The sequence below is a fragment of the Mus pahari genome, chromosome 22 (genome assembly GCF_900095145.1).
Source record: "Mus pahari chromosome 22, PAHARI_EIJ_v1.1, whole genome shotgun sequence".
NCBI lineage: Eukaryota > Metazoa > Chordata > Mammalia > Rodentia > Muridae > Mus > Mus pahari.
The window spans coordinates 186,126-212,736 of NC_034611.1; the positions used below are offsets into that span (position 1 = coordinate 186,126).

A 26,611-nucleotide genomic window follows, 5' to 3' on the forward strand; every position below is an offset into this window, starting at 1 on the left:
ATTCAGATTCCACAAGTGTGAAAGCAAACATTTCTCTTGAGACATGTCTGTGGCTCTGAAATTACAACTAAAAAAAAAAAAAAAAAAAAAAAAAAACTTAACTCATTCCACAAAATTTTGATTACCCACTTTCTCCATCTAAATTTCTCTATCTATCTACAGTTCATTTTCTTGAATATAATTGGGAATAGTTCATGAAAATCTGAAATAAAATCCATGCAAGATATGAGAGAATGTAATATTTTAACTTCATCATCTTATTCTGCATGTTTATGCACATGTATTGATAATTTACATAGTATTTTGGAAGCACTAGGTAATTTTAACCAGGCTCTTCCATTTAAACCTCTTATATATTGTGAGAAAGTTAGGATCATAGCATTACCTTTAATAAAAGTTTTGCAAATGTTCTATTGTGTCTAGCAAAAAGGGGAACAAAACTGATATGATAACACAAAATGTCTTAACTAATTATACATGTTCAGCTATGATTTCCCCTAAATTTTTCATGCCATCACAATATAATACCATCTTGAATTTGGATGGATATACACATTTTGTTGTAGTTTCAAACACAAGATTTTTGGTTATGTCTTCCACTTCTACACTGGTTATGAAATTTACTTTTAGGTCACACCTGACCTCTAGAGCCAATCTTTTTCTCTCACAGCCATGAATCAAGTCACCAAAGAGCGGGAATATAATCTATTATCTCTGGTTTCCTATTAGAAACAAATGGTGTATAAGATTATAATGACATCTCTTTCTCCCCAGTTCATTTAATTCTTTCTCCCTCACATATTAGTGTACAAACCATTGCTTACAAAATAAGCTAGTTATATTAACTGACAGACATCTTGGAACCCAATAATGCCAAACTACTACTCACCATGAAGTAATATAAATTCTTTAGATTAATGTCATTATGTAATATGTGTGTGTGTGTGTGTGTGTGTGTGTGTGTGTGTGTGTATTTTTCAGTAAAACTCTGAAGATCAGAGCCTAGTGAAGATATTGTGAATTATGACATAGTGTTCTCTCTTTAAATTCAGCAATGTATATTTAATCTTATAGAGTTAGATATGGAGGTTCATACCTGGAATCTCAGAATTCTGGAGTTGAGTAGAGAGGGTTCCCATAAATATTCAAAGCAACTTGTATTCTGCAGCAAGCTCTAGGCTTGTCTGGGCTTTAAAATGATACACTGTTCTGAAATAGAATGTCTTTTGAGGGGTTGAGGATGGGACTCAATGGTAGAACAGTAGCCTAATAAACACAATTGGGTTTGATCTCTAGATGAGTATGAGGCTGACTGGGGAAGAGACAATAGCCAGTTTTCTCTGCTTTGGTACTTACTACTCCAAACTTATAAGATACAATATCTCTCTGCATCTGCCCTCATGATGTATCTGAACTATTGTCTTTAACACGGTTGTCTCTAGAATGTCTGTGCAATAACTTGCACTTTCTGTTTGTTTTTCATGCAGGAATTGTTCTCCATTATCATGCCTCTGCATCTGTAAGTACTCAGCATTTACTATCAGTGCTGAGAAACTTGTCTTTACTGTCATTATAACTTGTAGGTCAAAGTGCTACAATTTTCACAGCTAATATCAATTAAAACATGATATTTATATTAATAACAAGAATTTATTCATGGAGAGCATTTGTGTTTCTAAGAATTTCTACAGTGATCAATATAGCCTCTAGAAGACTGAATAAAACTCAGTGTTTCCTAATAAATGAAGCTAGAATGCTCTGCAAGGCAACAATGTTTATTTACTGGCTGTGCACTGTATTGTTTCTAGTCATGCTGTTCTCATATGAGTCATTTAAAAATTATTATTTGTTTTAATGTAAGGACACAATCTGTGCTTTCTCCCTTTGAATTATATTTTAAATCAATGAATGCACTTAGAATACGAACATTTGATTTCCACATCTTCTCTGCATGCTTCCTTTGAATTGAACTAATGAATTACATATATGTGGCTCCTCTGCTTTTCATCATATTGTCTGTAATTATAACCATATGATAACTAATAAAGTTTTGATTAGATAAAATCAGTCACTATTTCCAGTGCTGTTATGTAGAGGTAAGAAAAAGAACTGATTTATTCAGCATTAACTGCTGAATTATAAATAGCCCCCACCAGCCTTGTTAAAATTCAAGTCAGTCTTAAAGCTAATGAATTAATGAACTATTTCACTGCTCTGTTTATTTAGTTCCTGAATATTATGCTGCCAGGGTAGGACTCACACCTCATATAATTTCTCAGTATCAAATAAACAACAGAATTTTTGTATGAAAATTGTCTTAAACTCCAAATATGAAGTTTAGAGATTCAAAAATGATAGATTGTTTCTTTGATTAGCTCCCAATATTAGTAGAAATAATTATTGCTTTCCAAGAATTTAACAAATATTCATGAATAGTAAAGATTTTAAAATTACATTCTTGAATACAAGATGGCAATCAAGGGTAAAGGAAAAGAGAAAAAGAGAAAATAGGTTAACCAAAACTAAGCATGCATGCGGAAGTCTTATGAACTCCTAATGTTTAACTTTTACACACACACACACGCACACACACACACACACACACACACACACACTATACATAAATATTTTATTTGAAGGTGTTCCAACAGAAGTATCCTTTATGGGTGAAGAAAAACACTGTTCCCAGAAGACAGAGGTTGTTAAATGAGAATCTCAACATCAAGCCTGCATGGTTGAATTATTGGTCGGGTATACACCAGAGACACTCAAAACAATCCAGGTTATTGTCATAGTTCTTGGTTTCCCACTATAACTATGGGTGAGATACACTTTTCTGAAGACACCATGCACCTAGGTCTGAGGACAAAGGAAAATTAATCTGGAACTGAGCATGACAATCTCTCTAGGTTTCACAGTACTGTAACATGCTATGCAGACTTTTGCTGGGGATAAAAGGTATCAGCAGTCTTACGCAGATATGAACTTTCAGGCTATAATATGATTTGCCAGGCAAAATATGCCCAAGAATGCAAAACGGTAAGAATTTCCACAGGAGTAACCAACTGCTCTTCTGACTGAATTGAAGGACTGTTCCAGAGGGAGGAATTCAGTCTGGTCCTGTAAACATGATCATCATAGCTAGGGAAATCGTTAGTTCTAAGGGTGAACCTATTGGAGTTGATTTTCTAGTAATCTTTGTTGTCAAAGTGTTTCCTACTAAATATTCATGTTTACATCTATAGATTTGTGCTGCTCTCAACCTTGGTCAGGAAAGTTTCCCATTGAGGTGGGCAACAGTTAACTGTTCATGGTGAGGGGTGCTAGGAATAAGTGATTGAAAGTGTTAAGCTGTAGATGAAATCTGTTTCGCAGTCCTGGCCCAGCCACCCAAGGCTTAGGGCAGATTGTGAAAGAGAGACCGAGAAGAATTTAATAAGCAGAGGATGGGGAGGAGTGCTGTGACATGCTGACCTCTGGACGTGACCTCTTGCTGCACATGTGACCTCATAACTGCTGTAGTAACCTGAACAACATGAGTACAAGACAGTCAGGAGTCCCAGCGTGGATGGGAGATAGGCTTTTAATTTTTCTATTTAAAACCCCATTTTATCAGGTGATGGTTATTAAGGGAGGGAAAGTTACTCTTCTTGGTGCTGGGAGGATTAGTAGACTGCCCATTCCCATTACCCCATACCTCTTCATATACAGGAAATGCTAACTGAATTTAGTCGGTTTTATAAAACAGAGCTATGAAACTGAGAAGGAACTGTGTTGGGGAAAGTGTCCTCAGGGGAGCTGGAGGGAGGGATTGATGGATAGCTATGACCAAAATGAATTGTGAACATATATGAAATTTTCATAGAAAAAAAAAACATTAGGAGAAAAAATGGCCATTGGCATATGCAAAGTAGCTAAAAATTAGAATAGAAATTTATTTTTGTTTAAAATTACACTGATTATTTCAATAGATGGCAAACTATACAGTAAGTAACATAAGATCTACTTGGATTTTCAAGATCCAGTAGTGATACTAATACTGTTCTATAAACATTGGTCTTTTAAAAAATAATCTGAATACAGAGCAGCTGTCACATTAGTAGCTTCTATTATGTAGTCAGAAGCATTTATGTCACCACAAATAAAATGAGGAACCACTAGTGTTCATTCAACAGTATTGACCAATCACTTGTACAAAGCAATTTTGATCTGAACAAAAATCAGTCATATAATTGTACTGTGTGGCAGAGAAAATGGATTCCTAGGTCGGGTAGATCCTACGTTCTCAGAATCTACCATTCTCATAGAGTTCATTCTTTTTAAAAAGATTCTTAATTACACTTTTTTTTTTCACACATACACTGTATATACCAACCACGCTCAATCCCCTCCCTTGCATCTTGTCCCCCTCAAAAAAATCCCAAGTTCAAGTCTATTTATCTTGTTTTGCGACTCATTGAGATTAATATAACAAATGGTTTGCAGCTACCCACACCTTAGTGGACTCAGCAATAGATACAAAACTAAAAACAGAGAGTCCCTTTCTTTTAGAATTCATGTGTGTCTATTCCTCAGAGCTGTGCTGCTTCATTTGTTTTAAATTTGATACAAACATGAGTCAGCTGGGAAAAGAGAATCTCAGTTGAGGAATTACCTTCATTAAATTGGCTTCATACAATTCTGTGGGACATTTTCTTAGTGAACAAGAGATGTGAAAGAATCCAGTTCACTATGTGTGGTAAGAGCTGCTAGTAAGCAACTTACCTCAATGGTCTCTACTTCAAGTTCTTGCAATGGCTTTCTTCAACAACCCATAAGCCAAAGAAATCTTTTCCTTATAAGCTGCTCTTGGTCTCATTAACAGAAATCTAGCTAATAAGAGGTAGATGTGGAGATTCATGAGTGTGTCTCTTTCCTGGACTGATTTTTGATAAGTCATTTTTGTGTGGGCCCCCTACAGGTAAGTACAATTTTCATGAGCTGACTATTGCATTGGTTGGAGAAGTCTGGAAAATCCTGTTTCCTAGCTCTGTACTCTATCTTCCAGCCCAATACTTCCTATTTCCTCTTGCACAGTGTATCCTGAGCCTTATAAGAATAGTATCACTGGCTTTGATAGAACTGACCCCACAACTGACACTTGGGCAGCCAAGAAAAAAAAAAAACATTAGATTTTTAAAAACTGTATATAATATGAGGACAATTTATAATAATATAGACAAATTAAAGGGTTTTATAGTAGACAGTATTTAATTCATATCATAAGAACTGTAGGGAAATTTCTGCAAGGTTTCATATTTGGTGAGGTATCTATCAAAGAATGAATGAACTTAGGTGAACTAAGGATGATGAATAAGGGATAGAGAAAGTAAACTTTTGAAAGTGATCAGTTTTTAATATGTTCACCAACAGAAGCAGTATAATAGGTGAACAGTTTTTCCATGGAAAATGAAAATAAAAATGAGTATAACAAAAACTAAGATATACTTATGGTATATTGCATGCCCAATGCTGTCTTTTACCACATCATACCACACTTTTTTTTTTTCACACATACGCTGTATATACCAACCACTCTCAATCCCTTTCCTTACATCTCGTCCCCCTCAAAAAAATGTCTCAGTCTCTATAAACTGAACTAGAGACAGAACCTTAGCCTGGCAAAAGTGATGGACATTCTCCAGGGAGAATAGTGACCAGAACACAAATAGGTTGAAAGACCCATGCAAGCACGCACACAGATTCAGGAAAGTTACAATTAAACACTCTCAAAAATTGTCCTTATGAAATCTAGTTCTCTATACAGTGAAACTACCCAGTATGGAAAAAACTGATAATGTGTATTTGGGGAAAAAATAATTCTAGAAAACTGTGCTTTATAACTCTTGATTTCCTTTTGAGCCATTTAACTGTCTGTTAATCCTCAACAAATGACCAAGCAGTTTTGCCTTATTCTTAAACTACTTTTCTGAAATTACTTCTGAGTCTCTGCTTTTCATTTTTCTTTTGTATTACCCAGTTCCTTTCCCTGATCCGTGCATGCAAATTATCTCCATTATATTGGCTTCTATACTCCTACTCATTTAAAAATATTTGAAGTAGTTATTTTCTACTCAGCTCTTTCATAATTATAATAATTACCTTGTTGTCTGATACTTCTTTTCTTCTTTATTAAATTCATAGCACTTCTCTTATTTAACATTTCTCTTGTTATAATGTTTCTAAATAAATGACTATTTATTTCCAAAAAACAAATATCTGTATGATTAGGTAGAATTTGTGCATTTCTACTAGGAACCACTTATTTATATTGATGTCAGTAAGTCAATTTAGATAAATAAAATCAACTTTAGTTATTTTAGAATGATTCTAAGTCAAACCATGCATGTAAAAGTAAAAATAATCTTTTTGAAACTTATTACTTTTAATATTCTTATGGGAAAATTCACCAGCAGTAATAAAAAAAAAAACAACATTTTACAGAACTTAAGTATCAAAGCACATATATTTTCACAGAAACAAATGCATCACTACCATAGGATCACACTAATGAAAGGTTTATACATAAAGCTGATTGCCATTATGAAAACCAGTGGTAATAATAATATAATGCACCAGTTAGTTCATCCTCGTTAGACTCTTTTTTTTTTTTTTTTTTTTAAGTATACATCCTGGCCTGCAGAAGTACCTGCCAGGGTACAAATGAAAAAAATGAACTCAGCTCAAATAACAACTCGGTCAGCAAGCTCTGTCTGCCATCTCACCCTCTACTTACTACATGATTCCACCACACTGCTTAGGCTTTCTCCACATGCCAGTGTGGCCCCTCCCAAGGAATCAAATATTCTCACTTGGAAATTAAAAAAAGACTATTTTAATACAAAATAACAAGTGCCACATCAGGACTTAGTGTTCTGCACAAGGAAACTTAACACAAGAGAAAAACTGCCCAGTCCTAAGGGAAAGGCAGACAGAGAACTCAATACTGGACTGGTCTGAAAAAAAAAAGTGACTTAAAAGTTCCATTTAGTTTTCAGGCTGATTGCTTTTCAATGGACAGATAATACTCTAAGGGCCTTTCACAGTCACTTTAGATATACTTCATCAGTGGCATATACAAAGCACCATATAGTATAAGAAATGTAGAACATCATGACTATGTAATTAACTGTAGAAATAACTGCTAAGAAAATATAGCAATATTTAACACAGGATTTCTAAAACCATTAAATGTTCATTACTTTCCCCAAAGCTAATATTTTATTTTATAGACTTTGTCTATCAAGAGTGGCAGTCTGATCATGGGCTGGCAATACTTTTTCTCTTCTGTACAGTAATGTTACAGTTGCTGTATACAGACATCAGAAATATGGCATTTGGAGCAGGCTTTCTGTTACCCTTCCAAGTGTTCCTGGTCAAACAACAGCGAATACACGGAATGCCTTTCCTCCTGTAGGGTTCTGTAAACTGCAAGAACACAAAAGGGACATTAAGGTCATCTGTACATATAATCCTCCCAATAAATCTTGCTCTGTGAGGACATTGAAGCAGGAGCTCCATGAAGTCAGATGGACCGACTGTCTCAGACTAACAAAATTTACTGTTCTAGCGAAGCTCTGGTAAGGATGACAATCTTCTAGGTAGTGGTTGCCTGCCAGACTGAAAATTACTAAAGAAAGAAACTTGAGAATTTCATGAAGAAGGACACTAGACACTCTACAGTTTCACAGCATCTGGGGCATGATATCATGAATTGTCCCATAAGTTCTAATACAGTGGAGTTAGGCAGCTGCTCTTTCACCCCTATTGCAAGGATACTGAGACTACACTTTGCAATTGGTTTATCCCATTAGTAGTTATTTACAACTTAGAACCTGGCTGATCCTTAAGCAACACTGTAGAGTGTTGACTTATAATCACTTCCTAACTTTAATACAATACAAATACAAACTGTATCACCATAACTCAACTCTCTCTCTCTCTCTCTCTCTCTCTCTCTCTCTCTCTCTCTCTCTCTCTCTTCTCTGTATCTGTCTGTCTGTCTGCCTGCCTGTTTCTGTGTGTGTGTGTGTCTCTCTCTATCCAATGACATCTGGGGGTTATTTTTCTTTTAAAGCAAACAGTGAAAGTAATGCAAAATTCTAAATAAATGTTTTATTTGTATTTTATACAAAAAATTTGTTTTCTAATTGATGAATTTGAATATTCCTAAGGACAAAATAAAATTCCTTTCTATATTCATTCTTATACAATGAGTAGGGAAAGGATTTTTAGATAGAGAAAGTGAGGATATTGACCAAAATAAGCAGGCATGACACAATGATATGACACACTAGGCACACACGTAGATAGAAGACAAAATTTAAAATCATTATCTGGGTAATCCAATTTTCATGTTGTTTTTTTCATAAGCCCACAGGACATAACCACATCTGGTACTAGAGCTCCTCTCATTCCAGAAGGAATAGAAGCTATGCAAGGGCTCAAAGAAACACATAGTTTAGCCACTTACAATTCTAAGCAGAACTGTGGAGTAGCAACAAGTAAGAGAACCCACTAAAATGTAAAATAGTGTATGTTTTGTTGGGCTTTACCTTTCTGAGAATATTCCATTCTGAAATGAAGCAGTGTACATCTTTCTTTTATCCACAGGCATGACATCCACATAACCACCATGATTTCGAACCACCCCAGCATGCACCGCTGCTCTGCAGATACTAGACAGCTGAGCAAGTGAAGACAATAGCCAGCATTAGGAAGAAATTCCATGTTAGACTTATAATATTCTATGACAGACTCTGCTCTGTAGTGTAGCCAGTGAGCAGCTGTTGTATAATATTCCACACATAAAGGGGTATTTGGGAAGTAATGCATCAAACCAGTTCTCAGCAAGTTTGAATGTAGAGGTTAAACGTAGCTGGCATAGCGAAAACTTACCATCACCAATATTGGAAATACTTGTTCTGTCCCAGCAGAATTTTAAAACCAAAGGAGTACAGAGGAAATTAATTCCTTTTATTTCTTCAAGCACCATTCATAATTCTTTCTCAGCCTTTGCTGGTAGATATTGCAACATGTGCAATGATGAAACAGTCACAATATAGAGGAAATGACCCTCGCTTCATTCTGATTTTACTTATAAGCAATTCAACCCATATCTAAGATCCATTTGCCAGAATGCAGGCATACATGAAATGGAGACTTTTTTCCCTGATGAAAATAATCTATACACAGCCATTTTACTATGCCATACTCACATACTCAGCTACAAAATCCAAGCTAAACAGGAGTTCTACAGAGGAGAAGCTTTATTTAATGTTTCTGATCCAAATTGTCAATGCTTAAAACTACTATCTTCCAAAGTCAAATTGGCTACCATCAAAATGTTCTATGGAAATGAATCAATAGCTGGTTATCAAGGCAAAGATAGACAAGAAGGACTTGGCTTGTTTCAGTAACCCATGATCTAATTCACCTCCCGATAGTCATTCCCCAACCTGTTACTGGCATCAGATGGGTTCTTTTCTCAGTTCACAATGGGGATGGTTTCACAGGGGTTTTAAAGTTCACACAAATATGCATGTCTGGCCTGACCTTGCTTTATCACAGTGTGCTTACCCCTAGGCATCAGTCAGGATTTATTAGCTCCAAGAACCTGAAGGCCAGGATATCTGATTGTTCTGGTTTTGCTATTACAAAATGCAGTCTGTCAAAGACAGCACATCCTTCCACTGAGGAAGGGGCATCTCACACAGCAAGTTAAAGTCCAGATTGCATTGGTCACTGAAGGCAGGATGCTCATAATAGATGACAGTAATTTTTGCACATTTCAGTATTCCTCTTGTTTTATTAAAATAGTGTAATCAGCATTCTCCCCTCAAGGCACCTGAAATGCTTTCATGTGATGATCATTAATCATGTAGGTATTTTAGAGTACTGTTTTGCTCTCAAGCATGCAGTCAACAATCATTCTCCCTAAGTTCAGACGTCAAGTTTCTTCCTACCCATACATTAGAAGAATATACTATTGAAATGATGCATTTCATTTGTGAACATAGCAGAATTTTGAATGAAATCAGAATTAATATGATCTGTAGTAAGCTACAAAAAAGATGTCAATAGTAGCAGGATCATAACATACATTGAGTTCTATAGACAGAAAGAGAGCAACACTCAGGGAAGGAAGAGAAAGCAAAAGGAGGGAAGCTGCTTAACGCCTCCCTAACTTTCCATACCAACCTTAACTGGAGAGACTATACGTCTTGTGGGACCAAAGATTGGGAGGCTTAGCTACAGCTATGCAGTTACTGTGTGATAAGAATCTTCCAGTTCACTAACAGCTCATATTGTCTACAGGCTTTAGATAGGACCTTAAAATCATCTCAGAGCAGAACTTTAAATATCAAGAGATCCCTTACAGACAGAATAGTGGGGAAGAGATTTTAAAAGACTTCATTAGACATGTCTAAAACGAGAAGTTATGGAACTTAGGGAAAACCTCTAAGGAATGACTCCTTTTTGTGTTCTATGTCCTGATTCTGCATTGCTTGGCAGACAAAAACAGCAACTGAATTACCCAGATGCTGCCTCCAAAGTACTTCATAATTAATAAGCACAAAGGTCACATTGCCTGCTAACACAGGCCAACGAGGGAAAAGAGTTGAAAGAAGGCTGGCATCTTAGCTTCCTATGTACCTCACAAAGCAAGTGGTGACACTTGAGAAAGAAAGAGCACAATAATGATAGATAATTTTCAAAAAGATGTATTTCAGGTGTAAGAATCTGAACCGAAATGGATGGGTAAATTCCTGATCCAATCCTGGGGCCAGAGGCTTAGGAAGAATGTCAAAGGGCAGATGAACTGGGACAGATTTAGACTTACCTAATTGATAAGAAAAGTAAGAGGAAGTATATAATTCAGGCTTCCTCCTATAACCAAACATCTAGACTATTTCACTGACTTCATGCATCACCAAGAGACTTCCTACATTTGTTTCTGTAACTCTTTTAAATCTGCAATGCCTTCCAAATATCCACAGCATGGAATCTGAATTCATCATCATGAGAACACAGAATCTCTATCTCCATTAGTCAATCGTATTCCTTCTTCCTCTCCCTTGCTCTGCCTCCCTGCCTCCTGTAAGTTGCAGGGGTTTTTTTTTTGTTTTGCTTTTGTTTTTTGTTTTTTCAAGACAGGGTTTCTCCATACAGCCTCAGCTGTCCTGGAACTCATTTTGTAGACCAGGCTGGCCTCGAACTCAGAAATCCACCTGCCTTTGCCTCCAGAGTGCTGGGATTGAAGATTGGCTTTAGTTGCAGTTTTTGTGTGTACAGCGCCCTGCAAGGCTGTGTCTGATGCCTGCTGCATCTATACTCACCAACAATTCTCACTACTACTGATCTCCCTAAAGTCTTCTAGTGGCTAGTACTACAAAAGGTACCTGCAATGAGTGTATTCATTCTGAAGCCATACTAGACCTCCTGTTGCAATCAACCTAATGTCCCACATTACAATGTACTGGCAGTTAGTTCCCTTATATATGTACATTAACAAATAACCTATTTGCAACTCTTTATCATTTGTCAAATGTCTCCTTGGCAGTGAACATATGACTAAATATATGCACATATATATGACAAAATAACAACTATCCAGTTCTCATTTCAGACACAGAAGAACCAAAGAAAGATTGGGGAGAAACAAACTGAATTTTCCTTCCTAAGAATGCCTTCCAGGCCCTGTCGTTAAGGGTCTGATATACTGGCAAGACCTGCAGTAAAATAGTAAAAATAAGTAATTATACAAGTATATTTTTTGTAAATATTCATTTATAATTAGGTATTCTGAAAATATGTATAGTAGTTCAGAAATAATCCCGTGACACTGTGTAGGTCATATATGCATATCTAAGTAAGCATATATATATATTTAGATTCTTGCAGACCCAGAAATGAATCCACACACCTATGGCCACTTGATCTTTGACAAAGGAGCTAAAACCATCCAGTGGAAAAAAGACAGCATTTTCAACAAATGGTATTGGCTCAACTGGCTGTTATCATGTAGAAGAATGCAAATTTGATCCATTCTTATCTCCTTGTACTAAGGTCAAGTCTAAGTGGATCAGGGAACTCCACATAAAACCCCAGACACTGAAACTTATAGAGGAGAAAGTGGGGGAAAGCCTCAAAGATATGGGCACAGGGGGGAAATGCCTAAACAGAACAGCAATGGCTTATACTGTAGGATCAAGAAATAAAAAAATGTGACCTCAGCTGGGCAGTGGTGGCGCACACCTTTAATCCCAGCACTTGGGAGACAGAAGTAGGCAGATTTCTCAGTTAGAGGCCAGCCTGGACTACAGAGTGAGTTCCAGCAGAGCCAGGGTTACACAGAGAAAACCTGTCTCAAAAAAACAAAAACAAAACAAAACAACAACAACAGAAAAAGAAAGAAAGAAAAGAAAAGATAAAGAAAAGATAAAGAAAAAGAAAAAAATGGGAACTTGTAAAATTGCAAAGCTTCTGTAAGGCAAAGGATACTATCAATAAGACAAAAAGGCCACCCACAGATTGGGAAAAGATCTTTACAAATCCTAAATCCAATAGAGGGCTAATGTCTGATATATATAAAGAACTCAAGAAGTTAGACTCTAGAAAATCAAATAACCCTATTAAAAATGGGATACAGAGCTAAACAAAGAATTCTCACCTGAGGAATATGGAATGGCTGAGTTCGACATCCTTAACCATCAGGGAAATGAAAATCAAAACAACATTCAGATTCCACCTCACACCAGTCAGAACGGCTAAGATCAAGAATTCAAGTAACAGCAGATGCTGGTGAGGATGTGGAGGAAGAGGAACACTCCTCCATTGCTGGTGGGATTGCAAGGTGGTACAACCACTCTGGAAATCAGTTTGGTGTTTCCTCAGAAAACTGGACATAGTACTACTGAAGGATCCAGGAATGCAACTCCTGGGCATATACCCAGAAGATGCTCCAACATGTAAGAAGGACACATGCTCCACTATGTTCATAGCAGCCTTATTTATAATTGCCATAAGCTGGAAAGAATCCAGATGTCCCTCAACAGAGAAATCGAATCAGAAAATGTGGCACATTTACACAATGGAGTACTGTGCAGCTATTAAAAACAATAAATTTATGAAATTCTTAGACAAATAGATAGATCTGGAGTATATCATTCTGAATGAGGTAACCCAATTACAAAGGAAGACACATGATATGAACTCACTGATAAGTGGGTATTAGCTCAGAAGCTCAGAATACCCAAGATACAATTCACAAAGCACATGAAAACTCAAGAAAAAGGAAGACCAAAGTGTGGATACTTCGTTCCTTCTTAGAATGGGGAACAAAATACTCATGGAAGGAGTTACAAATACAAAGTGTGAAGCAGAGACTGAAGGAATGACCAACCAGAGACTGCCCCACCTGGGGATTCATCCCATAGACAGCCACTAAAACCAGATACTATTGTGTATGCCAACAAGAGCTTGCTGATAGGAACCTGATATAGCTGTCTCCTGAGAGGCTCTGCCAATGCCTGACAAATACAGAACTGAGTGCTCACAGCCATTCTTTGGATGGAGCACAGAGTCCCCAATGAAGGAGCTAGAAAAAGTAGCCAAGGAACTGAATGGGGTTTGCAGCCCTATAGGAGGAACAATATGAACTAATCAGTATCACCATAGCTCCCTGTGACTAAACCACCAACCAAAGAACACACATGGTGGGACTCTTGGCTCTAGCTGTATATGGCCTAGTTGGTCATCAATGGGAAGACAGGCCCTTGGTCCTGTGAAGGTAATATGCCCCAGCAGAGGGGACTGCCAGGGCCAGGAAGCGGGAGTAGGTGGGTTGGTGAGCAGGGGGAGGGAGGAATGGCTAGGGGTGTTTTGGAGGGGAAACTAGGAAAGGGGATAACATTTGAAATGTAAATAAAGAAAATATCTTAAAAAAAAAAAGAGTGCCTCCAGACCCTCTCCTTAAGGGTCTGATATATAGGCAAGACATGCAGTAAAATAGTGAAAATAAATAATTATACAAGCATATTTTATGTAAATATTCATTTATAGTTAGGTATTCTGAAAATATGTATAAGCAGTTCAGAAACAATCCTATAACTCTGTGTAGGACACATATGCACATCTAAATGAGTACATGTATTTAGATTCTTGCAGATATTGTGAGCTGCATCAATCAGCATACTTACATCAGAATAAACTCTGGACCCGATTACACGAGCATAATGTGGATTTGACTGCATACAGTTGCGAGGACAGTACACTCTGAAAATCGAACACATAAAGTAAGCTGACATGTTCATTTATTATAAATGAAACCTATATAGAAATGATGTCAGCATTGTAGGGCACGCTTACCTTCTTTACCATCTTTCCTACAAGAGATCATTGGCATGAGTCAGCACTTGACACAGTGCCTCCTTTCACTTAAGTCCTGGTTTTGTTGTTGTTTGGGTTTTTTTTTTATTTGTTTATGTTTACTCAGAAGCCTCTGACTTGGAAATTTAAAGCAGAAAAAGAGCATAAACAAAGCCCTGTGGAACTGAGTTTGGAACTCAGGGTTGGTAGAATTGGTAAGGGTGTGGCTTGACCAATCAGTGTGCCTGCTTGTCACTCACTGTATGTTTCATAGCATGTTTCTTCTCTGTGTTTACAACTTAGGTGTCTTGTTCAGGATCAATGTCTTAGTTTCATCTACAAAGAGTTAATTTCCAGTTCACGCTTCAGGGTGGAATGTATCAGTTTGTACTCTGAATGCTTGCTGCTATCTCAGCACTTCCTCTTACATCTAACAAATATCTCAAACTCATCTGGCACAAAATAAAACTTATCTCCTGTTAAGTCCTGCTCTTTTATGTCCTTCCTATCACAACACAATGAAAATCCATTATTGTAGGCATCTCAGAGAAAGCCTTTACTGTACCTACTTGTTGTTGTTGTTGTTTTTAATCTAGTACCTTACATGCAACTGGACAGTAATTCTTATCACTTGTATTTAATGCAACCATGCCCAGGGCATCCCTAAATGAGCTTAAACCAGATCAGCCACTGTGTGACTTACAGCAGCAGACTCCCTTGTGATCTTGCTTGACTTGATTCTTCTCAATCAATTTACATATATTTAAGCCAAATGAAGTTGTAGCATGCCATTTATCCCTTCTAATTATCCCAAAGGTTTTCTCTCTCATTGAAAATAAATGAATAGAACCTTACAATATTTTCTGCATTTGGTAAATTTATAGATGGCTCTTCTACCTCAATTCCATGTTCTGGTCAGGGTAGTTATTCTGACAACATACAAAATATGCTATGGGCTCATGCCTCAGGGATTTTACATTTCTCTTCTCTGCATGGAATGTTCTTTCTCCTAATAGCCTACTGCCATTTTAATATCTGATTGGCTACCCTAAATTTTAAAAAGCTACCAAAAGTTTGTTTTTAAATTGAAACATTTAGTTCAAAAATAATTAAATACATTTTTAGAAAACCAGAAACTATTAATTCATATTTTTAAAAAAACCATATTACTTCTTAATTGATATTCTCTTTATGTGTCTATATGTCTCTGTGTGTCTGTGTGTGTATATTCTTGCCCTTCCACCCACACAAATAGGCACTTAAAACTATGAAAACATTATTTTACATAGTATATGGACTTAACATTATAGCTATATAAAAATACCTTGAACATGATAATATCCATGAGTTTTCTAATAATATCAGTAATAACAGTAGTAATACTTAAACTCAATTTACCCTTACCAATTTAGATACATCCTCTCCAGGAAATAGCTTTATTTGTTACTTCTAAAATTTGTGTAACACCATATAACACACTAAACTGTGTATATTGTCAAATATATGTCAGAATCATTTAAAGGTAAATAATAAATAATTTTTCAGAGTGGATTCTTATAAGCAATATACCTGGAGGTTCTGAAAACTGAAATATGTCTTCACTGACTAGAAATGATCTCACTAAATGTAAAAACTACTGGGAATTCATCTTCCTCCTATGGCTGTCAAACCACCTCCCTTTCCCTAGGCTCATGCCATGCCTTAATCCTGTTTGCATCAACAGCTTCAACTTGACTCTCTTCCTACTTGAAAAGTTCAGATAAAGAAAAATGGGGTGGGGTGCTTGTTTATGCTGTTTTTACTATTATTCCATATTTTCCTGAGAAGGGGAAATCTAATAGCCAGTCCTTGACTCCCATTTGCTTATATGCTGTGAATAGAATTGCTAATCACTCATTTAGGCTTTCAATAGGTATTTAAAGTTCTAGTTATTCACAGTGAGTCATATATGGCAATATTGAAGAATTATTTATTAAGCATTTAATATTTACTTCAAAATTTAGATATGGAATCCCTGAGGACATGAAAATACAGTAAATTGTGGGTCTTCACATTCTTTTTGATGTAATTCCTTTAATAATACAGGATAGTTATATCTATGTTTAAGATCAGTTGTTCATACCACATCTGAAAGTGAGAGCCTTCCTACAGACAGAAAAGAAAAAAAAATCCTTTCCCTGTGTTCCATCCAATAGCTGACTGTGAGCATCCACTTCTGTGTTTGCCAGCCACTGGCATAGCCTCACAAGAGATGGCTATATCAGGGTCCTTCAGCAGAATCTTGCTGGCATTTGCAATAGTATCTGGGTTTGGTGGCTGATGATGGGATGGATCCCAGGGTCAGGTAGTCTCTGGATAGTCCATCCTTTCATCTTAGCACCAAACTTTGTCTCTGTAATTCCTTTCATGGGTATTTTTCCAATACTTAAAGAAGGTACAATAGGCGTACTGGGGCACATGTAGTGTGTGATATCTAGAAAACAAGTCTAGATCATAAACAATTCTAAACCTTAGAACCAGAATTTTATAAAAACAGATATCCCAGACCAAGTGGTACACATTAAGTGGTCATGCAGATACAAATGCACATATACAAATTACTATACTTATTACAAGGAAAAGAAATAGTGAAAAGGGTTACCTGGGGCAATGAGAAGCAGGTTTATGAAATGGACAGAGCTGTTCCACTGTAGTTTCACAGGTCACAGCTTGAACTGAAGAATTAAAGCAAAAAATAAGTGAATTCCTTTGCAAAATAACCCATACAAGGTAAGAAGACAAGTAAGAAAATGGTATAAACCTGTTACTTTGGAGACTGTGAAGGAATTAGCAGAATGATATTTTCTGAGAAAAAATAAGAAAGAAATGTCAATTATTTTGGGCATTAGCAACAACGTAATTCTTGGTACTTCTTAGGGCTTTAATTCTTTAAACATGTTTTTAAAAATATCTAGAGAAATAATGTAAGCACACATCATTTATTTACAATAAATAAATAATAAATAATAAAAATCAATATAGAAAAAATGCAAAATGACAACTGTCTTAAAGGGGTAGTCGTTATTTATTCAGTTGTTCACTTTTGTTAATAGGTCCATGGTAAATGAATGAACCTCTTTTTATTGTATGAATCATCCAGTAGAAAAGTGGACATCCGATTAAATATATCAAGATATATTAAAATTTTAAACTGGTTTATATATACTAAAATTTTAAGAAAATCATCTTTTATTTTGAGCTATGGTTAATTTGCAAGTGATACTTAAACATGATTCACCCATTAAATTACTTGCTTAGTATTAAAGATATGAAACCTGAATATTTTATTTCAACCAGTTTCATATTCAGTGTTTAATATTTTTCATTTATGTTACCCTACAAATTAAGGTCTTTCTCTTCAAAAATGCAAAAGCTAAAAAAGTATCACATTTCATATTTCATTAGCATTTCTATAACAATCAAAAATGAAATTCAAGATAGTACATTATAGCCGGGCGTGGTGGCACATGCCTTTAATCCCAGCACTCTGGAGGCAGAGGCAGGTGGATTTCTGAGTTCGAGGCCATCCTGGAGTGAGCTCCCGGACAGCCAGGGCTATACAGCGAAACCCTGTCTCTAAAAAGCCAAAAAAAAAAAAAAAAAAAAAAAAAAAGCTATTTAAGTTCTGTATTCAATTTCAGGATAACGTAAGTTTATTAATGATGACTTATACATTGTGCTAAGTGAAAAAACTAATAAATTGTGCTAAGAAGAGACATTGCCAATGGGTAAAAATCACACAATTGTACACATAGAATGTCAGGACACCGATTTGTAAGGAACATTCTAAAAATTATTTGTTATAATTATAAATTCCATGTTTTGTTGTTTTTTTTCAAGACAGGATCTCACCATGAACTCTGACACTCACTGGCTGGCCTTAAACTCACAGATATGTGCTTACGTCTGCCTTCCAAATGCTGGGATCAAGGTACTGTACCACTATACCCGGCAATGAGTTCCAATTAAGTCTGTGAAAGTTCATGCGATTGTACATTTACAAGAAAAGAGTATATGCTCCAATACCTAATGAAGTTTCTTCTGTGAAGTTCAATATTGTCTTTTACATAGAATCAAAATTACACTACTCAAAGACATTTCAAAAGAGTACACTGTTCTACTTTGAAGCACACATGAAAATGTTCCCTTTTAGAATGAGACACATCGTACTAAATTTGAGAAACACTCAGAAAGTGAATCAATGATGTTCTTGTGCTTAAATTACACTTAAATCAACAAACAAAAAAGACAAGAGTACATTGCATGCTTAGAAAACTCTTCAAAACCTTCTTTTACTTAGTAATCATATTTATCCTATTAGTCAAATTACCATTGCAGGAATAAGACATCATTTCATTGCATAAAATAACATGCAATAAATAAACCTTCTTTAGGGCATTTTCTGTCATAGCTGAAAAATTTACTCTTTAACTTTAAAAGTTAACTATAATTTTCAAAACTTTTTATTTTATACGTGTAAGAGTTTTGCCTGCATGTATATATGTTCATCGTGTGTTTGATTCCTGCCTGCCAATTGCATAAAAGAAATTTGGATTCCCTACAAGTGGAATTACAGACAGTTGTGCCCTTCAGTGTGGGTGCTGGGAGCAAATTCTGGTTCCCTGAAAGAGTAGTCAGTGCTTTTAACTACTGAATCATCTCTTCAGCCCAGAGACTAACTATAAATTTACATATACTTATTGAATCTCTTGGAAAATAAGAATTTTATCATGCCTCTAAGCAAAAAGATCTCCAACATTTTATGTATGTAAACAATAAACTAAAATGAACTTTGAAAAATTAGCAATTTTTTTCCATAAATTCTTCTATGATTGTGTCAAAGATATGTTAGCTCCTTACAATTTCGTTTCGTCTGAGAGTAAAAATCACTTGGGCTCTTACCCAATTGTTTGAATGCCATTTCTGTTGGATTTGATGAAGTAATGCTTTCTCCCTTGTCGAGTGACATCTACCCACCCACCTTCATTGTCTATTATCCCATAGTGGATGGCAGCTCGGCAGATACTGGATTGCTTTCAGGGAAGGAAGAGACAGAAGATATTAAATAATTCAAACTCTATATGAAGAAGAAAATGACTCTTTATACGACTTTAACCTAAACAAATATTTCTGAGGAAAAAATATCATCTAATACACTTGATATAAGTTGCAATTTCCACATTCAAAATAGATACTGTATTTTCATACATTTCAAAATAGATAAAACATTTTCAAGGTTACATCCTGAAATAATTTTCATTTCCACTTACCATTTCATAATGTACACTCCCAATGACTTTAGCTTTACTGTCCAAGCAGCCAGCAGGGCACTCATACCTAAGTGACAGTTGTGGAAAATAAACTTTAGTTTCTCTCATCACTGGCACAGAATGCACACACTTCTTTCATCTTGTCAGCTGACAATGACACCCACCTGTTGCAGGTGGTCCCTTTACACTGGTCTCGCAATCTTACTTCACAAGAAACAATCTGAGCTAAAAGAAAAACAAACAAATAAAACACAGATAGTTTTAATAATTCCAATACTTCTAAAATAGGTTTTGCATACTATTAAAACATGGTCTTTCCTTCTTTCTTTCTTTCTTTCTTTCTTTCTTTCTTTCTTTCTTTCTTTCTTTCTTTCTTCCTTCCTTCCTTCCTTCCTTCCTTTCTTCNCTTTCTTTCTTTCTTTCTTTCTTTCTTTCTTTCTTTCTTTCTTTCTTCCTTCCTTCCTTCCTTCCTTCCTTTCTTCCTTTCTTCCTTTCTTCCTTCTTTCTTCTTTTCTTTTCTTTTCTTTTCTTTTCTTTTCTTTTCTTTTCTTTTCTTTTCTTTTCTTTTCTTTCTTTTTTTTTTTGAGATAAGAATTTCTCTTTGTAGCCCTGGTTGTCCTGGATCTCACTCTGTAGACCAGGCTGGCCTCGAACTCAGAGATCTACCTGCCTCTGCCTCCCGAGTGCTAACATTAAAAGAGATCTGTGCTACCCAGCTAAAACATGTTTTTGATATTTTGAAAATGTGCAAATAAAACTAGGACAATTATCATCCATGCAAAGTCCTAGCATCTGATATGTGATTAAGCTCTTACACATCTGCTGAGTGCTGATGACGTCATTTCTGTCACTGTCATCTGATCTTGTTCGAACATGGGTGTCATGGACCTGAGACTGCTGCCGTTCAATTTCATTTGTTTCTTCTTCTCGAGGGGTATAATACCTGTCTGACCCTTCTGCCAGAGGGAAAAGATTAAAAAAATTGGATATTACTTACATGAGCACAAACTATTGAACAAATGCTTTTTTACACCTGTTAACTAAAAACTACAAATTTAGTACTCTTTTTCAGCACAGGTTGTGGTACAAGGTCATGGTTGTATGTACCACACTGAAGTGAAATATACATATCAGCTTTCAATTCGTGTGTGTGTGTGTGTGTGTGTGTGTGTGCGCGCACACATGTGTGTTTGGGCCTAGCTAATGTCCAGTGGACTCACCTCTAATCTAGTTCTAGTATGGCATCAGTGTTTGGTTTTCATAAAGACACATGAAACTGACTTTGTTCTCTAATAGCACCAGGGCTTATGAAACTCCATCTCCCCCCTCCTCCAAATGAAAATATCCCCCAAAGGTTGGGTATACCCTTGTTATCTATTCCAGCATCAATTCCTATGGACTTTCTGACTTTTAAAACAAACTTCAAGATGCAAAGATATTCACTTTAGAGAATAGTTTCAAGCTTGGCATTGAACTCTGGGTTGGCCTATAACAAGAGTTTATTGCTGCCCTTCTGTAAAAAAAAGTGTATATTTTCATTTGTGTTCCTAAACTCAGAACTTAGGAGAAAGGTGTGGATAAAGAGGAGTGTTGGTTTTAAGAAGGATGCACCAATTATTGGTGAAGGGAAGAGCAAGGCACAGGTTTGTACAAAGACCATCACAAGAGGGTATGCTGCAAAGTGGGCAAGGAAACCAAATAGGGACACATAATAGGGAGGCAGAATGGGTACTTCTGGTCTGCTTGTCACCTCTAAGGAGGATTCAGACACAAATGCAAACAACACATGGCTTTTGATGAGCACTGAGCAGGGAGGGAACAGGGCTCCAGCCTTTCTAGCACACCTGATCTACATCAACCTTCATTTTGTCATCAGAAGTAGAAAGTATAAGGTAAAACATGCCCAAGTAAGAACATGGCTTTATCCAAATCCTTGTCATACAAATGATATTGTCAGGCACCATTAACAGGGCATTATATTTGTATTACATGTTTCTGAGACAGAATTTCAGGTATTTCAGGCTGGCTGTGAACTTTCAATACAGCTGAGGATGAATTTGCATTCCTGATTCTCCTCCTTCCATCTTAGTAATGCTGAGAATAAAGGCGTCTAACTATTCCGGCTGCTACTGCTTCGGTCCAGCGCTTGTTGCGCGCTAGGCAAGCATTCTACCATATTTTCATATTTTCATTTTAAGACTGCAAATCTATTTTATAACACCAACTTTATAAGTTCTACAGTATATCACACTCTTAATATTATTCCAGCTTAAGAAAGATAGTATAGGGTGAGAGGTGGAGAAAGAGAGAGACAGACAGACACATCTGACTCACCATGCATGGGTCAGTACAATACATAGAAACATACTCTCAAACTCTCAAAGCACTAAAAGTGAATTAACTTAAAGTGCTAAACCATTAAACATGACAGTTAAGGCAACAACTCCCAACAACACATTAAGATCCCTTTTAAGATATACAGTGTCTTTCTGGGATAAGAATAAATGTTAGGGGGTTGGGGATTTAGCTCAGTGGTAGAGCGCTTGCCTAGCAAGCGCAAGGCCCTGGGTTCGGTCCTCAGCTCTGGAAAAAAAAATGGAATAAATGTTAGGGTCAGTGGTTTAAAACTTGCTACTGTTCTGTAGGCACATGACCCCTGTCATAATAGGTTCCTTATATGAATCTTTTAAAAATAAGTTGAAATAATTATTCATATATAAAATCACCTCTTCAAAGTTCATTTGACAACTAATGTGGGTTTAGACACTTTTTTTTATTTCTTGGCACTAGGGAGTCCGCTCCAGGCCTCACAGACATGTCACAAACCCTAGCCTTTTGTTATACCCTGTAAAAACATGTATAGTGCTACACAGTTGACAAACAAAGGTTTCAAAGGGAAAACTAAAGCCATGTAACACTGACCTTTGTAGCACAAGTTTTCTCGACAGCCTCCTCCAAAACTAGGTGGGCAAGCAGAACAAGGCCTTCCATGTTTGTAAGGTGCATGGCCCCACCAGTTTCCCCTAAAGAGATGATCCACTCCATTAAGACATGGTCTTACAGCACTGCTAAGAGGTTGCAAACATCACTACATAATGACATAGGCATCTTAAGATAAAGATTTCTGTATATATTTTGTATGGACTCCAGTTGGTCTAGGCTTACATATAGTTAAATGCCTTGTTATAATGAAAAATTTTAAAGTAATGTGATATAAATGTTATAAAAATTTTTTAAATGAAACAATTACCAAGAACTGAATTCAAAAGAACATTTACCTATTCCACACATCCTAATAATTAAATCTGACTCTCAGAATAGTTGTGTGAATTTTTAACATAATCTTTCATATCTTCTTTACATGTGTAAAACATATTCTCAAATATGTGTAGCTGAAAACCTCTCATCAAAATTAGTAAATATGCACACATAAATGGCACAGAAAATGAACCTCAAAATACACATTAAAAATGTGTTTTATTTCTTTAGATTTCAGTAGTCCACTGCCTTTACACATTGACATGTGTTTCAGCTACTATAATCACTGCCATGGGAGATAACTGAACTAAACCAATATACTTTATGAATATACTTTGAAAGTTAAAAAAAAATCAGGATTTCAAAATTATTTTCACATTAAGAAAACTTTCTATTAGGAACTCATGCCCTGACTACTTACTTTGGGGAGTAATTGCACACTAAGTAGACTGCCTTGGGCCATATCTGCCCCCAGATGTTCATGTTGTGGCACAGATTGATGGCACAGCCTATTCTGCTACTAGTAGCCCACACCACCTGTGTTTGAGAAAAGAGAGGCTCAAGGAGGGCTCAGATGAAACGAGACAGTAGTGCATCAAAGGAAATGGATATTAAATGAACTACAGAAGACCAGACAGATCATTCATGCTAGAGTGAGATGTACCCAACATCTGTCTTGTCTGTGATTTGGTTTGCGCTTTTTATGCAATTTATAAATAAAACTTACAAGCAGTACAAGTCAGCATTTACAAAATACAAACCTACTAAATAATTCAAAGTTATATTTCTACCTTATTCTATGGCCATTTCTATGAAAAAGATTAAAGCTTACTAACTTAAGTAACAGAAGCCTATAAATGTAAGTAAATGAAGTAAATGTACAATGCTCAGAGATTCCCCCATTTTAGAGACAGGGCAACAGTGACCTTTGTCTACTCAACCTCATCTTTCTTGGTTTGACTTAGAGATTAGGAATACATGCAATCCTAAACATGAATGTAAAATATAAAATATACCCAAAAAGATTCTAAATTCTGCACATATGCAAATAGTGGAAATCAATCATAGATTATATTTTTGGTATCAAATTATTTCGAAGATGGCAAACTGTTCACTAACAATATTTATTGGAGCCATAGTAAGTTATTTTACATGTGAAGTCTTTAAAATAACCTTTTAAGGGAAGTGTTTGGACTTCTGTGATAGTGTTATTGCTTATAGACATCATTACGCCTATTCCACGGGATTAACAAATTTCTTAAATAATCACATTAAGTAAAACAGAAAGACACACATATTTGTATGTTCTCTGGTAGTTCGTGTAGGTGAATATGGAGGAACCAACTATAGCTCACACAAAGCATACCTGAGTGTAGTGTGTACAAACAGGGCCAGAGCATCTGAAAGGACAGTAAGGGTCACACTCATTTTCATATGGGTAGCTAAAGTCTCTCACTTCATCATACCATGCTTGTACATGAAAGGTTGGAGGTCGGTATCTGTGAGGAGGAAAAAAAAATCACAAGTAACAAGAAGAGTGGGGAAAAAACATATAAAACTAACATAGATTGACAAGGACTGATAGAAAGTTACTTCTGTGTAAGCTACAAGTCTTAAATATACAAATGATACAAAAAAAAAACAGGCTAGGAAATTGGTGAATCTGTTGGTAGGATATCTGAGTTGTCTTTGTTTTGAGGTCTAGTCTTTTAATCCTAGGTGACAAGCATTAGGAAACTACCTGTGATGAACATTGCATTCATGACATTTGTGTTTCCAGAAATAAAAAGCTGTGCTTTCTACTACCTTCCCCAGTGTGCCCCCAAATTCTGTCCAATGGAGGGCAGCAGGCTCGTGGGTCCATGCTCCCACAAACACATTTCAGCCCAGGATTCTGCAGATCTTTCCAGCTCCACATCCCATGTCTACAGGGTAAACAGAAATAAAACACAGATCAATGTTTACCTTGGGCATCTCTTCAAATTCACATCATGGGTTCTTGTTTTCTCCTTTCTTTCTTAAGTGAATATATTCACCTGTTTTCCCTCATTTATCACCTAGAATTTTTCTCCACCAGATTTCTACTTAACTTCCCTGACTATATCTGTTTCCCTTCTAGCGTGCCTTTTTTTTTTTTTTTAGAATTGCCAGAGTGATAAGAAATTATTTTACCTTACTCTTCTCCTTTAATGTAGCCAACAAAATCCCATAGGTCTCTAGAGCCAGATTTCCTTATAGAGCCTGTAATTTCTTCAGGATTTGATCATGGTTAGTGATTTGCCAGCCAGGAATCTATCTTTGGCTTTCTATCTAGCATTATCTAAAATGGTCTCTATGTTACCTCTCCAACCCGTTCAAAGGAAGCTCCACACTTTATGATGCTCTCAAAACGTTGATACATTCTTTGTTTGGCACTATTACCAAGCATGGAGATGTTTATTTCCATAGCTACTTCTCCCAAAAGCGTATGGGTTGCCCGGAGACAGTTGTGTTACTCCTTCTTGTGTTCATTATATGGATTCAGTGACAAATAAGAACATGTTGTATATATGAATAAATATTAATTCTGACTGTGATAAAGTATACACTATTCTTATTTACAAAATTCATGAGAATTCACTGGCTCATTTAAAACTAATTTTAAAAAATCAAAATACAAGTTGATAACTTAATGAAAATTTACAAGTTATGAAATTAGTATTCAAGTTTTTACCAATTTAAAACATGGACTGTACATGAGTCATAATATTAAAATTACAAAACCATATATAAATGAGTACATTGGCACTTTCAAAACAGGACTCCACATAATAAGAGAAAAGGAAAACAGTCCCAGGATTGGAACATTTGAACAGTTTAAGGGAGGTAGCTGTAGAAGAGCAGACAGGACAAAATAACACATAGATATGTAAATAATTATGGATGACTTAATTTAAGCTGTCAAAAAGAAGAAATGATGGATTAATGCAGTTGCCACAAGGGCATAAGAGAAATAACAATCATGTGCCTGAGTATTTGTTTGGTGGAATTGCAGAATGTTGCAATGTGCATACCAAGAGGATAGTGATATGCATGCAAATAGACTATAAGAACATGCAAAAGCAGTTCTAAATAAAAATTATGTTCTGAAGATATAAAATTTTGATTAACTATGTAGAGAAAAATAACTTCAGAAAAATGATATAGAACAGTGAAAGAAGTGAAAAGGAAGTCTAGAATTATTAATATTGGAAGGAAGAAAAACAATGAGATAGTATTCTTTTTAAGACAAGAAAAATACATCATAAAGACTAAAGAAAAACTATTGGCAAATTCAACTATAGTGAGAGCAAAGATATTTCAAGAGTAGATGGACTAGGTGAGTAATAATGGATGAGGAAGAGCAATTCCGTTTCAGTGATGTAGACATTTGGCTATAGAGGTTAGAAAGCAAGTGAAAAGCAAAGTCACAGAAATTGACTTTCCAGATAGTTTATGGATGAGATGGTGGAGTAGGGAGGAAAGGTAAGAGTAGGGTCCAAGCAAACATGTTTTCTCTCGTCGATTTTATAAACTGAAAGAACCCTAATAAGACCACAAGCTGAAAGATCTCATGAAAGAGACTCAGCCTTCCTACACACACACACACACACACA

At 36.0% G+C, this 26,611-nt stretch overlaps 1 protein-coding gene across 1 annotated transcript in view; it reads right to left on the minus strand.

The window, feature by feature from the left end:
• Positions 1–6,851: 6,851 nt before the first annotated feature.
• Crispld1 (cysteine rich secretory protein LCCL domain containing 1) overlaps positions 6,852–26,611 on the minus strand; it is a 37,229-nt gene continuing 17,469 nt past the window's right edge. Inside the window, exons 3-15 of the mRNA XM_021222037.1 lie at positions 24,783–24,901; positions 24,343–24,475; positions 23,398–23,513; positions 22,641–22,741; positions 20,534–20,674; positions 19,883–19,943; positions 19,719–19,785; positions 19,351–19,481; positions 17,210–17,253; positions 17,051–17,123; positions 14,241–14,316; positions 8,595–8,725; positions 6,852–7,467 (exon numbers count right to left, since the gene is read on the minus strand). Coding sequence (XP_021077696.1) covers positions 7,416–7,467; positions 8,595–8,725; positions 14,241–14,316; positions 17,051–17,123; positions 17,210–17,253; positions 19,351–19,481; positions 19,719–19,785; positions 19,883–19,943; positions 20,534–20,674; positions 22,641–22,741; positions 23,398–23,513; positions 24,343–24,475; positions 24,783–24,901 — 1,245 coding nt within the window. The 3' untranslated portion in view covers positions 6,852–7,415. The remainder of the gene's footprint in view (positions 7,468–8,594; positions 8,726–14,240; positions 14,317–17,050; positions 17,124–17,209; positions 17,254–19,350; positions 19,482–19,718; positions 19,786–19,882; positions 19,944–20,533; positions 20,675–22,640; positions 22,742–23,397; positions 23,514–24,342; positions 24,476–24,782; positions 24,902–26,611) is intronic.